The following is a 16,005-nucleotide window of genomic DNA, read 5'->3' on the forward strand; positions in this document are numbered from 1 at the left end:
AAAAAATATTACAATACTAAGAGAACGGAAGATAAAAGATCTAAAGACGTGGTATTGAAATCCTTTATATTATAAAATCTTGACACTATGAATAATAATATTATTACTAAGTGAAAATAATCTATAAGATACCGAAATATAAAATTATCATTGACAATATTAAATTTTGTCAACCGACCCCTAAAATGGCTAATAAGAAATACAGTATGTATATTAAAGGGGCCATGACCTTAGATAGGCCAGTGATATAAAAGTACTATAAGAAACAAATGTGCCATCATAATAAATATTAATTATAATTTTAAAAAGCGATATTTTCTAATTTTCTAATTTCAATTTTAATAATTAATTAAATTTATTAATAAATTATTTAATTTAATAATAAATATAAAATTATACACTATTAATATATCAAATAATACATAAAATTAAATAAACACTATGCTAATATACAAAGTATCTATCCACTTTTGCCTTATCTTGCCGGGCTTTGTTTTCACAGGAGAAAGATATGGAAAAAGAACACATGCAGTAAAATTTATGTAGATATTTGTCCAGACCGAGGAATGTAGAGTGGGTTAATTATCATTTTGATCCAAATTATAGAATAAAAATTAAAAGTTAAAATATGCTTTAATTTTCTTTATTTTTCATATATTTGAAATTTTAGTCTTCATACTTTTACTTTTAAGAATTTAGTCTCTTTATTTTTGGATTTAAAAATTTAGGTATAATTATTAACATTGTGAAATTTCTTCTACTAAATTTATTGGTGTGACATTTTGGAATTAAAAAAAAAAAACCTCCTAACAGTCATATAACAAAAAGTGGCATTATAATAGACCTAAGTTTAATAGAGAATTTTTACAATTCATAAAAATCTGCATAAATATTTTAATTAGACTAACACATTTAAACTATCTAATGACATTATAAAAATTGAGGTACTAAATTATATAAAAATTAAAGTACAAAATTAAATCACAAATTTAAGTATAATATAGAATAAAAACTCAAATTTCACCATTATTATATGTCACATAAGTTCCTGTATTATAGGGCTACATCAAGATAGTCCCTTTATTATTAAATGAATTAATTTAGTCCTTATATTATTAAAAAGAATTAAATGAGTCTAAATTATTATAAACTTAACATTTTTGTATAAAAATGGCTTAAAATTATTATTATTTAATTGTTGTTTAATTCCAAATAAAAGATTTCATTTATAGAATCATAAAAAAATTTTAAAAAATATTAATTTTGCTAAACAGTAAATGATTTTTTAAAATAGTAAATGTTAACTTTATTCCAATTTGATCTTATTTGATTCTTTTTAATAATACAATGACTAAATTGATCCATTTACTAGCTGGGGGACTAATTTGATCATATCCCTATAATAGAGAGACCTCTCCAATACATTCACCATATAGATATCATATGAATTTATGAATAATTAAATTTAATTAATCATATTATTTTTATTTTTTAAGTTAAAAATACAAATACAACTTCACTCATTATAAAACACGATTCAACTTATAACAAAAATATATATGTACCAAAATTAAATAATTTTAGGGTCATTTTGGATGAGCGTTTATTTGCCGTGCGATACATTTAACTTTCTTTTCGTCTTACACTACAGTATCTAATATCACCACTGTTTTTACACTGATCATAAGTAAACGCATCACACATCTAAAAACAACTTTAGACTAAAATCCAATGGGAAACCACGGTAAAATTTACATTTACTATATATATCAATTATAAAGGAGATTTTTATTTATTTATTTATTAAAATTAGTAAGATTTTATTTTCTAAATATCTGAGAAAATATAGGAGGAGAAGGGCATTGGGGGAAAGATAAGAGAGGAGATATTATTGAGGGTGGGTCCAAAATCAATAGTTACACATTACCAAACTTGTTAATTGATTATGGATTTTAATTCTGTAGCCAAAAAAATATATTTTTTAATTGATTATGCTGGATTAAGATAAAGATTTATAGACCTTTTGATTATTAATTTAATAAAAATAATGATCACAAAATTTTATACTATTTTGTTTAAACTTATTTTATATTTTTATATTTCTTATCAGAATGAATGTATATATTTTTATTTATAGAAAATCTTTGTTTACTTCATGTCACATTTTAATTATTTATGTCTAAAATATTATGTTTTAGTTACTTATGTTAACGTATTATAACATTTTAGTCACTGAACCGTTAATTGTCTTTAACGGTGTAACGATAAGCTGACGCATCACGTTAAATCATAATTTCAAACAAAAATGTTGGGTTAAATTATACCATTAGTCCCAATATTTTTTTATGTTCTTTTAACTTCTTTTTTATTAGTTTCTATTATTTTTTATTTCTCCTCTGTTTTCCTCCATTCCCCATATTTTTTGAGTACTTTTTTTTTATAATTTCTATTTGTTAAAACTAAAGGGGAAAAAGAAAAGGAAAATAAAGAAATAAAAAAATAAATTATTTAAAAAAAATAAAAAATAGGGGAATGAAGAATTCAGAGATTCCAATTCTACTTTGTCAAGAGAATTTACCAGCTCTTGACATTCATAGGGAAATAGAGATTACAACATATTCCTAGAGAAGAAAATGAAGTCGTAAATGCCCTTATCAAAATAGTTCAAGATAGGAGAACAATATTAAAATTGCTTGAGGATCCACGTGGGAGGGATGAGTTTAATAAATTATTTTAGGTCCCGTGAGAGGAATTAGTTTAATTTCTTATATTTATGTAGCTTTTTCTTAAAAAAAAAGTAAAAAATTATCTTTTGTAACCAATAAAATAAATGGAAATCCTCTTGCTTTAAGCCGAATAAAAAAAAAAAAGTAATTAATAATATTATTTCATGGTTCAAATTGAACTGAAATATCTTAAACAGTATGTCTTATCCACTATTCTCATTTATGATATCTAAAAGGTCTTATCTATATGAATAATATATTTTCCTAAAATTAAATGAATTTTATTACAACCTTAAAAAAACCCAAAATAATAATAAGAATTATTTTCCTTTCTATGATTAATAAAGTAAAACTTCACAAATAAATTTAGGATTATGTCGTTTATATTTAGAGTATAGTAAATTAATAATAAAATAATAATAATAATAATAAACACTTAATAACATCCTAAAGTAGCTTTTAATTTTTTTGTTCAAACAGAATAAATAATCACTCAAGTGAAAGGAAAAAGTTTGAATATTATATTTTTAAAGAAAGAATCTTTTTACAAAAAGGGAAACCAAACAAAACTCTTCCCTCTTAAAATATCTTTCCCAAAACAAACTAGGGGTGTGCATAATTCGGGTAAAACCGAAAAAATTCGGTTAACCGACCGAATTCGGTTAATCGGTCGGTTAACCGAATTTTTTCGGTCGGGGGTCGGTTAATTTTTTTATGATTTTTCGGTTAACGGTTAATTCGGTTCGAAACCGGTCGGTTAACCGAAAATTTTCGGTTAACCGAAAAAATTAATAAATAAAATTATCCAACCCAACCCAAACTCAATTACCCAACCCAATAAAATTAAAACTAAAGTTTACCCAATTACCCAATCCAATAAAACTAAAACTAAAAGATAACCCAATTTACTAAAGTCTAAAACCCAATTTACTTTAATAATTTATAAATTTTTTAAATTTTAAAAATAAAAAATAAAAAAATTCGGGTATTTTTCGGTAATTCGGTTAATTCGGTTAATTCGGGTAATTCGGGTAATTTTTAACCAAAAATAAAAAATACATAATTTTCGGTTAATTCGGTTAACCGACCTTATTAACCGAAAAAATTTCGGTTCGGTTAAATTTTTTTAAAAAAAAATCGGTTCGGTTAACAGTTAAAATTTTTGGAAAGTCGGTTAATTCGGTTATAGTAATTTCGGGTCGGTTAACCGGTCGGTTAACCGAATGAACACCCCTAAAACAAACTGCCTTCCCCTTTTTTTTTATAAAAGGACTAAAATATTAACAGATATTTTAATTATTTATTTTAAAGTACTTTTTGAAATATTTTTGGATAAATTACATTAAGATCACTAAATTATTATTAAGTTTATGCTTTAATTATTTAACTTCAAAAAATTACAAAATTAGTATTGAACCATTTAAAAGTTTTCATTTAAGTTACTGGGTTGTTAAAATTATTATTGTATAACTTTTTTGTTCGCACAAACTACACCAATTGAAAGCTCTACTTTCCCTTTCTTCTATATATATATTCATGAAATAACTTTGAATGTCATGAATTTGTTAACTAAATCCAAACAACTTTCATCTCCAATATTCAATACTAACTATAAGATCAATTTGGATCTAATGTATGCTTTTTTATTTGACAATGGGTGTAACAACCCTAAATTCTCGAGTCAACTTTCGAGTGTTGACCTGGGTTGGCGATGGATAAATTTATTTTGGGATTGGATTTTTGTTGGAATTAATTTGGGTGAATTTTGGACCTTTGTATAAGAAATCCAGTGACTTGATGTAGTGCCTTAGTATTTGAGTACTCCGTATTCGGGATTAGGGTGTTACAATGGGTACTGATCTATTGTACCAATCGTCGAATTGTCGCTTAGAGTTCTCTAGCAGAACTTAAAAAAAAATTAACAGCCTAATGACTTAAAAAAACTTTCGATTAATCCGATGACCATTTTATAACCTTTTGAATTAAATAACCAAAATGTAAACTTACTAATAGCTTTTTAAGTTTACCCATAATTTTTTTATGTTTTATTTGTATTAAATAAATGTTTTTACTTTGGGTTATTGCACTTTTTGGGCTCAAACTTGCCAATTATTTTCAATTGGAGCTTTATTTTTTTTTGGCTCAAGTTAGTCCATAAATTTGACAATTGTTCCCATATTGGGGCCTAAAATTTTTTTATCCAAGTTAGTCCTTATATTTTCTTAAAAATTGAACAAAAAAATTCAAATTCGAGAATAATTGTCAAATTTAAAAACTAATTTAAATAAAAAAGATTTAAACCCCAAAAGAACAATTATCTAATTCAATTTCAACGTGAAAACAATTTTTCAATTGAGCTCAAAAATTGGTTTACCTCTTTTATTTATTTTTGACACAATGTCTAAAGTATTTTTCCAACCTATAAATAAGAATATAATGCATTTCAATGTACTTAAATCTCCTCTTTCTACATTAATAAAAATATCTGTACAAATCGAGCCGAGAAAGTAACAAATACTTTAAACAACTATAAAATGACAAAATCTTTAATTAACACTCATCCCTATTCAATACTTATATTATAAAAAAAAAACCTGTAACCCCCTCATATGTCAAAAAGAAAAGCTTTTATTATTTTAGCTTTTAAATAATTATCTGCTTAACAAAAAATAGAAAATAAAAAAAAAAACCTCGAAAATTTCCAAACTTTAATTTTCAATCCAAATCCAAATCTCAAAATATCTTTCTTCTCAGTTTTTCATGCAAAACATAAACAGCTAGACAATTATCACCAACAAAATCTTCAAGCTGGTTGTTAAAGCTTAAATTTTAATTCATGACATTGGAGTTCATAGCAAGGCTAAGGTCACGCCGGGTGGTTGTTCAAGACCAACTGGAAGTTCCAGACCAAGCGGCGGTTGACGGCTGCGGCGACGACGGTGAGGACTGCTGCTGGGCCAAACTGCCGCCGGAATTGTTAAGAGAAGTTCTTTTAAGGATCGAAGACTCTGAAACTCATTGGCCCCAAAGAAAAACTGTGGTGGCTTGTGCCGGCGTTTGCAGTAGTTGGAGGCTTATCGTTAAAGAGATTGTTAAATTTCCTGAAATTTCAGGAAAATTAACATTTCCCATATCAGTTAAACAGGTTTTTATATTTACTGTATAAATTGGATTAAAGTCCTTTGATGAATGAAATTGTTAGTAATATTATGAATGGAAGTATTTTTAAATTTATATATTTCACGGTGAGCAGTATTCAATCTTCTGTAATTGGAATCTCTTTGCAGCCTGGTCCTAAGGATGGTCTCCTCCACTGCTTTATAAAACGGAACCGATCCACTCACACATATTGCCTTTACCTTAGTTTAACTAATGGTGAGATTATTGTTGTTGCCTTACTCGGATTCGGGTGTGAGTGTTAGATATGTGTCATGTTCTAAATTGTCTTTTCATATCTCTGTGGCAGCACTAACAGATGATGGGAAGTTCCTTCTTGCTGCTCGCAAGCATAAGCGTCCTACACACAATGATTATATCATCTCTTTACGGGCTGAGGATATGTCAAGGGGGAGCAGTTCTTATGTTGGGAAATTGAGGTGAGTAGTTACTCGACTCTAATGTGAGTGTCATATACAAATACGTGTCTGACACGGATATATATTCAATTTATACCTCTTTGAAAGCTCACAACTTATATTCATGTCTGGATATGTGTTAAACGCGGAGGTTGAATACAGATGTTTTAAGAAAAAAAAAGTTTGAGCAATGTAAGCTATAGACAACAAATTTATGTTTTTCTTTTTCTTTTTGGCAAAGATCAAATTATTTAGGGAACAGGTACACCATCCTTGCTGGTCAATCAGCTCATACTGGTTCAAAGATGGCTAAAAATCACTCTCCTAGGCTACCAAATTTGAAACATGCTTCATCTAAAATCCATTTGGTCAACTATTCCATGGCTCATATTTCATATGAATTGGAAGTTTTGGGTTCGAGGTAAGAGTTTTTTGTTATTTTGCATAAGGATTTGATGATTTCTTATTCTATTTGTCATATCTATCCTTTCGAGTACCCGTGTCAGATATGAAAAACCGAAGCATACATATGTCAAACACATATCCGTACCCAAAGTTGCTTTTAAAGTCCGAGTAGGTGACACAGATATATTTTATATGACTTCTAGGGGTCCAAGGAGAATGCAATGTATCATGGGTACCATCCCAACCGCTTCGATCCTACCCGAAGAGCCAGCTCGAGCCCGGTCAGAGTTTTCTGGCCGCAATACGGACATATTCCAATCAAATCCGATTGCTCATTCAGAACCAGCTAGCATGGGCAATTTTCTATCAGGATCATTGTGTGGTCAAAAGAATGGTGCTTTGGTGTTGATAAACAAGGCTCCAAGGTGGAATGAACAACTCCATTGTTGGTGCTTAAACTTCCATGGACGAGTGACAGTTGCTTCGGTTAAAAACTTTCAGTTGGTGGCTTCTCCGGAAAACCGAAAGATCGTACTTCAATTCGGGAAAGTTGGGAAAGATTTATTCACGATGGATTACCAGTATCCCATCTCTGCATTCCAAGCATTTGCCATCTGCCTCAGCAGCTTTGACACTAAGGTTGCTTGTGAATGAAGATATCTATGTCCGATATTCATATGCAATAATAATTAAAAATAAATAAAAATCGATCCAAAATTTATTCGATTTTCATTTTATAAAAGGAATAGTTAAAAGAGAATTGGTGTATGTACTGTAAACATTTGCTTAGCTATGTCTTTGCAGTGCTCAGTCAAATGGAACAATCTTTTTTTTTCCAATCCAATATCTTCTGACTTCTGGTACCTTACAAGGATGCTATCTACACATAATTGTCCTCTCTACTTAAGCTGATTGCATGTGGATGCTCAGATTTGACCTTGTATGTACAGAATCTGTGGCGGTGGTGGTGCCTTCTTTAGTAGGCAGATTGCCTGAATGCGGTTCAGGTTGGTTCAGTTTCCGGACAAACTCAATGAACAAAGGAAAATGCTCCGGTGCGAAGAATTGAGCTCCAATCCTCTGGAAAATGAATGAGTCATTAAGATTCTCACTCAACATGTTCTTCTTGATCTGCTTAAGACCATCAGGAGCTCCGACAGTCGAGTTCTGGCCGGAAATTCTGACCCCGTGCTTATTGCAAGCTGTTCCAATTTCAGCAAGTAATAATTCAGGGCTTGAGAGAGATTCCTTAAGCTGGTACTTATCTGACTGGTCCATCCCAGGCAAGATGATTTTGCATGAATTCCTTGCAAACATCTCTGCAACTTCTTTGTAGCCTTTTCTCGTGGCAGTGTTATAGAAGCCAGCTGTGAGCTCAGAAGGATGTGAGCGGGTTCCATGCCAAGAGTGCATCAATGGGACTTTCCCGAAAATGTTCACCGCACTATCACTGAAAACTGAAGAGGCAAGTGAGAGTAGGCGGTCTCCATGAGCTATGAGCTGGCTTGAGTACCAAGAAAGGAAGAAATCACCATAAGGACTTTCCCAAGATCCACCATGATCCTTGAAGAAGGTGTTTGCAGTTGGCAACTCGCTGTAAGCGGGCGCATTATGAGGGCCACCTAGTCCCCACTTTGGCTTTCCGCATGCTTCGGCATGTTGCTTAAGAAGGTGAAGCATGTTTTTGTCGTAACATTGGAACTCCCCAGCTCCCGGAACTGTGCCACTTTTGGCAAACCCACGGTGAGATGGATACCGGAGCTCACCGTCTGGTCCGAGACCCATTGTGATTCCCTGCAAAACCACAATACAGAAGCCATTAACATCAAAACAGGGTCTAATGACATTGCCTTATTTGACAAGCAAAACCAACTACCGTGATCGTAGAACCGATGAAAGCCGAAAAAGCCGACTTGAAGCTTTCACAGAAATCCTGATACACTTCCATTGGAGTCTTCCCGTTAAGAACAGCAAGCTCATCAACAGCCAGTGAAAGACATCCTCGGTAAGGCTTTCCGGCTCGATCCTTGAAGAAGATATTGGACTTGGTTTTCCCAATGTCAAGTACCCACTCGGGAAGTGGGATCTTAGGTTGACTGGAAGCGTGAAAGCAGAGTGTTACGTTAAGTTTAAGACCTGCTTTCCGAACCATCTCGGCAATGGTAAGGTAGCCAGACCAGTTGTACTTTCCCATCGACTCATGCTCCACCACTCCCCACCATATAGGCAATTCAACACCTTCCAAACCGAGAAGTTTCAAAGCTTTAAGCCCCGCTGATATTGCTCGAAACTGGTTGACTGTACCACCAGACACAACATCTAGAGGCAGGCCAGCAAATAATCTTATTCTATTAAGCTGCAAAATGAAACAACCGAATAACCTCGATAACATTTTTTAGTTGCTACCAAAAATGTCAAATTTGTACCATTATAGATGTTTATACATTGGGTCAGTTCAGGTTTGAACCGGGTTTATGAATGATATTAGTAGATTTTATATTTGCATAAACCCAATCCTACTTTAAATATGTTTAAATTTAATTAAATTTATCCATATTTATAAATTACCAACTCAAGGAGTTATAAGTTGGCTTATATTAATTTTAATTTAATATTTAATATTTAAAATGACTTTTTATTAAAAGTTTAAATTTAGGCAGGTTACTAACAATTTTTTTTATTAAATATTAATTTAATATTTAATATTTAAAATGACTTTTTATTAAAAGTTTAAATTTAGGCAGGTTACTAACAAATTTTTTTGTCTATGTAGTATTTTATTATCATATATTTAATTTTATATGATATAAATTAAATAGTAAAAAAAAATAAGTTGCAAAAGTATAAACAAGGATGGAATGGATTAAGTTGAAACTTAAATTCAATTTATATTTTAATCAATTTAATATTTTTACTTAAAATCATTTTTTTATCTCGTAATTTTATCTAAATTCTCTCATATTTTAGATAAATCTTTACGTTTAAATAAATTTATGAATACGTACAAGTGAAAAATGTAACACCTATCAATGTGTTTTAAGTCAATTTCAACAGCATGGTAGAAAATATGGTGATTAATTTAATTTCATTTATTTAATATATATTATATATATTAAATTTTATCAGAAGTAAATATACGAAAAAATTTTATATTAAAATAATATTTATTAAAATATATAATTATTATATTTTAATAGATTTATTTATCATGGGTTGGATTCTTAAATAATAATTTTTAATTATTTTATTAGAAGATTATATAAAAATATAACAAGATAAAAATATTTAATAAAAATATTAATTATCTTTTAAATAAATGTATTTTAGTAATTTCATAATTAAATTAATATTTTAAAATAATAATAATTTAAAAGCAGAAACAATGGAAGGAAACCAAAAAAAAAACCTTACAGTTTTTGATTTTGTAGAAGACTTCGATTTAGGAAGGCGATCAGATTGGGCAGCTTGCGCTGTTATTCTGAGCCCAGATTTTCCCCTCCTTAATGGACTCTCAAACGAAACACTGTTTGGTTTCCGAGAAAATAGTTTCTCGTTAAATTTCCCGAAACTAAACCTTGAATCGCTAAACCCTAATTCTGTTTTAGGGTTTGTTGCTTGAGAACAACTCCTAATTACCGAAACCTCCATTCCCCAAAAATTCCAATTCCGAAGACCCAAAAATAACTAACGAAAAATTTACCCCAAAATAATCAAAAAGAGATATATTATTATTACATTCAAAATTCACCCAAAACTAAAAATCAAGTATTATTTTAAAAAAAATCAGGTTTACAACCAAAGAACTTCAAACAAAAAACCCCAATGAAAAACAGGGCCTTTGCTCTCAGATCTCAAGCTGTAAACCACAAAAAGAAAAAAAAAACTTCGAACTGAAAATTTTGGGGGATGAGTGAAAGATTAGAAATGAGGGCTTTTATAATATTTTTTTGCCCTTGTTTTTTTTGGGGGGGGGGGATGCAGCTTTTTTCATGGCTGATGGCTGGAGCTCGTTTCTTATATGAACGTTTTTTGCGTAAAAATAACAAAAATGGCGGGTATCTCTTCTACTTTTACGTTTCGTAGTTTACCAAAATCCTCATCCGCATAATTAATCATTTTTTACTTGGGGTTAATTAACAATTTCTTTAGCAAAAAAAAAGTTATTCAAAAGAATTTTAAAATATATTTTAATCTTCACTTTTTATCATATATAAATAAAATATTTTTTTTGCCAGAAAATAAAATATTTATTTAACATGGGTAAACTACTAAAATAGTAACTTTTGTTTACTTCAGGTTATGTAACAATCAAAACATTAAATTTTTGACTAATAAATGCTAGCGTAATTAAATCTTTATATATGTGGCTTTAGGCTCTATATATGTGTTTGAGGTTAGGGTTTGAGTTGTGTCTTTAGAAAGTTTTGCTATTTATTCTAAACTAACCTTTATATTTGAATTGTTGACTTAAGTTTAATTCTGTGTAAATCTCTATCAATAATGAGCTTGTTAGTTTAATAGTTAAGTTTCTGTATACTTTTGGGTCTTGTGTTCAAGTCTTGGCCTATAGAATATTTTTTCTTATTATCGAAATTCTGATTGGTGTTTCAAACATTAAATTTTAATGTTTCCTCTTCTCCTCTCCCTTCTTCAATTTCTTTTTCTTTTCTTTTTCGTTTTTCTTGTTTTTATTTTATTTTCTTTTATCGGTCGCCAAACTTCCTGTTCTTTATCTGCTGTTCTGTAACACCCGTAACCGTCGCTAGAATAGGGTTACGAGGTATTACCGACCCAAATTCAAATTCAAATAATCATAGATGTACACATATTCAACCTACTAAGCCAACCAAGTCTTAAATCAAAAAGGTAATATCTACTTATTACGAGTCATTTCATATCATGTATCGATCATATTCGTAAACACATAACTCATAATTAAAAATTATGTAGAATATTTCAAACACCACTTTTGGTCATACCTCATTTCGCCTACTCGACTAACAAATCAATTACAAACAACAATGACACAAATGTGTATATAAAACTCACATTTAAAATTTCACCTATTTTACATGTAATCATTAGATTTTAACATATGTACCTATATCAACCCTTATAAATACAAGCAAATATAAACATTGGGCCGAATATGCCATAAGCATTTGTACAATTTCATAGTATATTCACTTATTATTATTCAAACACTCAAAACTACTTGTCAAATTGCATACAAATATTTATTCATCAAATAAATAAAGTTACTATTCATATGACCAATTTCTCAAGCTTTAGCTGAATACAATTAAGCTTAAATACTTATGCTTTAACCAATGTCAAATTCATCAATACTCAAACCATTCCATGCATAACATACCAAGGCCGATCCTATATATATATTTACTATGTATTATTTATCCCTCAATGTATCAAAGGTCATTTACAAGACCAAGTCCATAAACAATGCTCATTATGCAATTTACCAATTTCAACTACTCTATATTCATAGTAAATCAATATACAACTTTCACATAGTAAATGATAATTCAAATTCAATCTCAATTACTGAAAATTAAGATATTTCCATCCATGATTTCAAACATAGCTTATACTTATATCATATCATATCAATCAACTTTACTTGTCTATCACAACCAATATGCATAATTATCAAAATTCAAAATTCTTCCAAAGCATAACATCACTTATATTAGTCTCAACCATTTACGAAACATAGCCAAATCTTCAACCATAATATTTAATCAAAGCATTAAACCATTCATATCAAAATAAACAAGCCATTTTCGCATGGCCTATTATATATATACACTTCATTCAAAATATATTCAAAAGGGAAGTATAGCCTATACATGCCATAGATTTTAAATTTAACTTTTATAGGTACCGATGGATGGACGATAGTGTGGTTGACTACGCTGATGATCCCCGAGCCCGTAACTAGCTTCCAAAATCGATAAAACCGAAGGAAACACACATACACAATAACCTATCACAACTTAGTAAGTCATAAGCAATTAAACAATTCAATGACGTTAATAATTCAATAACAAAACTGAAAAATGCAATCATATTCATATATATACACATTCGAGCTTGCAAAACTTAAATATCAAATATGTAACTATGAACCAATTTCAGCTTGGCCGAATATACCTTTAAATAATAACATAGTTATTTTTTTCATCTTCAAATCATATACCCACTCTTTACCGAATGAACTCATTCATATATAAATGCATATAGAACATAATTATGACTTCACATATACTTACCCCTTTGGCCGAATATAAGCTTTTCCCACACACACATACTTTCATTTGCATCAAATAATTTGTATCAAAATTGACATAACCAACTAACTTTAATAGCATATATTAATTAACTATTACGTACTTATACTAACATATACATATATGTCACATTTATCATTCATCCAATCAGTACAATTTGTGCTAAACAATTTATCGAGGCCATAATAAAGTTGCACAATTAGTGCTCTCTCTCATTTAACCAAATTGATCTCGGTTCCGCAACTTAGTGCCCGTTATTAACATAATTATTTGGTTTCACACAATTAGTGCTCGTTATTTAACATCATTACTTAGTTTCGCACACTTAGTGCTCGTTATTCAACATCATTATTTAATTTCGCACACTTAGTGTCAAGCATATAGCCGTAGCTATTCTATACTCGCACACTCAGTGCTAAATACTGATAAATCACATCCACGTCTATTTCTACTTCCCGAGCTTAAACACATTCGGCTACACACATATAAATATATAAGTGCATATTTTCATTTCAGCATGTATATATATTATATTTATTTAAAGATTATAACACCTATTTGCTTACAAACTTACCCTGGACAGCAATAAACCGGAACGGAACGATTAATCGACGACTTTATTTTTCCCCCGATCCAAGTTCGATTTCTTTAATTCTTGATCTAAACACATTCAAATTTAACTCATTCAAACATAATTTCATTCAATTTCATCCAAAAACACATAAATAGGCAATTTACCATTTTGCCCCTGATATTTAACATTTTTACAATTTAGTCCAAATTGCACAAAACACAAAATATTCCAAATTAATCACAATGTAGTTTGGCCGAATATTCCTTAGTCTCATATAGGTCCTTGCATGTCGTTTATTTCACATTTTAGTCCCTCAATTTAATATTTCTTACAATTTAACTCAAAATAATCAAATCCATCAAAAATTCAAAAACAAACATTATAATCTATCACATATCTTTTATTTTCTACCATCAAACTACAAAAACCACAAACTATCATTAATTTCACATCACAAAATCATCATAAATTCCAAAAATTAAAGCATGGGTTTTGAAGAACACGAAGCAACGATCTCAAAAACGTAAAAATTATCAAAAATCGATTTAAAAACATACCTCAATCAAGCTCAACCTAGGTCGAATATAACAAGGCTTCAACTTTTTCTTTTTCTTTCAATATTCGGTGATGGGTGGATGAACAATCCATTAACATTTTTTTTTCATTTGTTTTATTATAATATACATTATAATTCATTTACCAATTAACCTTTAATAATAATATTTAACATATATGCTAAGGTCATTCTTGTCAAATGCCACCCACTAACTTTAATAATGGTCTATTTGCCACATAAATCCTTCACATTAAAAGAACAACTATTTTTTGGCCCTTTTGAATTTAACCCTTAAATTTTTATTTTACGCGATTAAATCCTTTCATTTAATCGGACACTTAAACGATAAAATTAAAACACGAAAATTTCACACAAGAAAATTCACACATAATAGACACAAAAAATAATATTAAAATATTTTTCTAATTCGGATTTGTGGTCCCGAAACCACTGCCCGACTAGGGTTTAGACCGGGCTGTTACATGTTCTGGTTGGGTAAGTACAATTTCCGTGATGTTAATTGAAAGCTAATTGTGTAGTTCTGTTGTGAATTCTAATAAACAACATTTTCATACGGTCGAAATAGTTTCGTGTTAGTGGGTTGAATTCACTTCGTTAAGCGATCCTAGTTTCTTTGTTTTAGGCGTGCGTGTTGAAAGTAGCGTTTCCCAATAGTCTAATTCAAGTGGGTGTCGTTGATTCGTTGGTAAGTGTCAGTTTCGTCAGAGGTTTCTTATTGAAGTTTTTGACATAGTTCAGTAAGTGTTAAATTGTGAGAATTTCGTTGTTTTAGTCAATTAATTGTTTCTGGTTGGCTAATTTAGGCTTTGGGATTTCTCTACGTTGTTTCTGCGTCAAAACTACTTTAAGTACATATCAAAAACCTAAGTTTTTACGAATTTTAGACGCCGAAAAATATGGCTATCGAATTAGAGACGCACGGGCTAAAGGCACAGATGTGTGTCTAGGCCGTGTGACTCACTGTTTGCCACTAGAGACTACACAGGTGTGTGTCTAGGTTGTGTGACTCACGGTTTGTGATTTAGGACTACACGGGCAGACGATACAGGCGTCTGTCAGGCTATAGGAGACACACGGGCATGCAGACGGATGTGTGCCAAGCCGTGTGCTAGGCTGTGTAAAACCACACAGGCGTGTGGCCCAAAGATTAGATTTTCCCTCTGTATGTGTCGTTTGAAACAATTGTAGGCCTTCTATAGGGTCTCCGTATGTATTGAATTAGACTATATAAGCTATGATTTTTTTATACGAGACTGAATACTGAGAGATCTATTGTATATTGCATATGGTAATTGTTACTGATATTAAATTATTCGGTATGGATATTAGAGCTTTCTTAAGCTCGTATAAGACCAAAAAATAGTAGTATATTACATCATATGTTTATAGTAGTTGCTCTAGCAACAACTGTGGCATATTATAACTCAGATTTGACGATCGGGTATCATATGTTACATTTATTGGTATCAAAGCTATAGGTTTAGCTATTCTCAAACTAAATTGAGCTCGAAGTTGAGTCTAGAGGTATATTCCAAGGTCGAGTTGAGTCTAACTCGAGATTTGGATGCTGATTTTTAAATTCCTCTATTTTATAGCTAAAGATGTAAAAAGAATTGAGGAACGTTGTTAATGATGATATAAATAGCAACAATCACTCTGTTGAGAGTAAGAATAAGATTAAAATCGAGGCACTTGGCGTTGATTCAGTCGGTGCTCAATAGAATAGAGTTGATAGACCTTGACAAAAAGGTCAAGATGATGAGAATTTTCTCTGCACGATACCAGAAATCCTTTAGAAAGTAGCGAGAGCTACTCCGTACGTTGCACCAGTAGCTGTAGT

General features: G+C 30.5%; 2 protein-coding genes across 2 annotated transcripts; one reads left to right on the top strand and one right to left on the bottom strand.

The window, feature by feature from the left end:
- Positions 1 to 5,345: 5,345 nt before the first annotated feature.
- LOC107932101 (tubby-like F-box protein 3) lies at positions 5,346 to 9,159 on the top strand. The gene is made up of 5 exons (XM_016864047.2): positions 5,346 to 5,871; positions 6,014 to 6,101; positions 6,193 to 6,322; positions 6,543 to 6,722; positions 6,910 to 9,159. The coding sequence occupies exons 1-5, from the start codon at positions 5,563 to 5,565 to the stop codon at positions 7,358 to 7,360; spliced, it is 1,158 nt and encodes a 385-aa protein (XP_016719536.1). The 5' UTR covers positions 5,346 to 5,562; the 3' UTR covers positions 7,361 to 9,159.
- On the bottom strand, positions 7,415 to 10,742 carry LOC107932100 (inactive beta-amylase 9). The gene is made up of 3 exons (XM_016864045.2): positions 10,118 to 10,742; positions 8,583 to 9,062; positions 7,415 to 8,500 (listed from the first exon to the last, which is right to left on the bottom strand). The coding sequence occupies exons 1-3, from the start codon at positions 10,352 to 10,354 to the stop codon at positions 7,610 to 7,612; spliced, it is 1,608 nt and encodes a 535-aa protein (XP_016719534.1). The 5' UTR covers positions 10,355 to 10,742; the 3' UTR covers positions 7,415 to 7,609.
- Positions 10,743 to 16,005: the final 5,263 nt, after the last annotated feature.

The sequence above is a fragment of the Gossypium hirsutum genome, chromosome D02 (genome assembly GCF_007990345.1).
Source record: "Gossypium hirsutum isolate 1008001.06 chromosome D02, Gossypium_hirsutum_v2.1, whole genome shotgun sequence".
In the NCBI taxonomy this organism is placed as follows: Eukaryota; Viridiplantae; Streptophyta; class Magnoliopsida; order Malvales; family Malvaceae; genus Gossypium; species Gossypium hirsutum.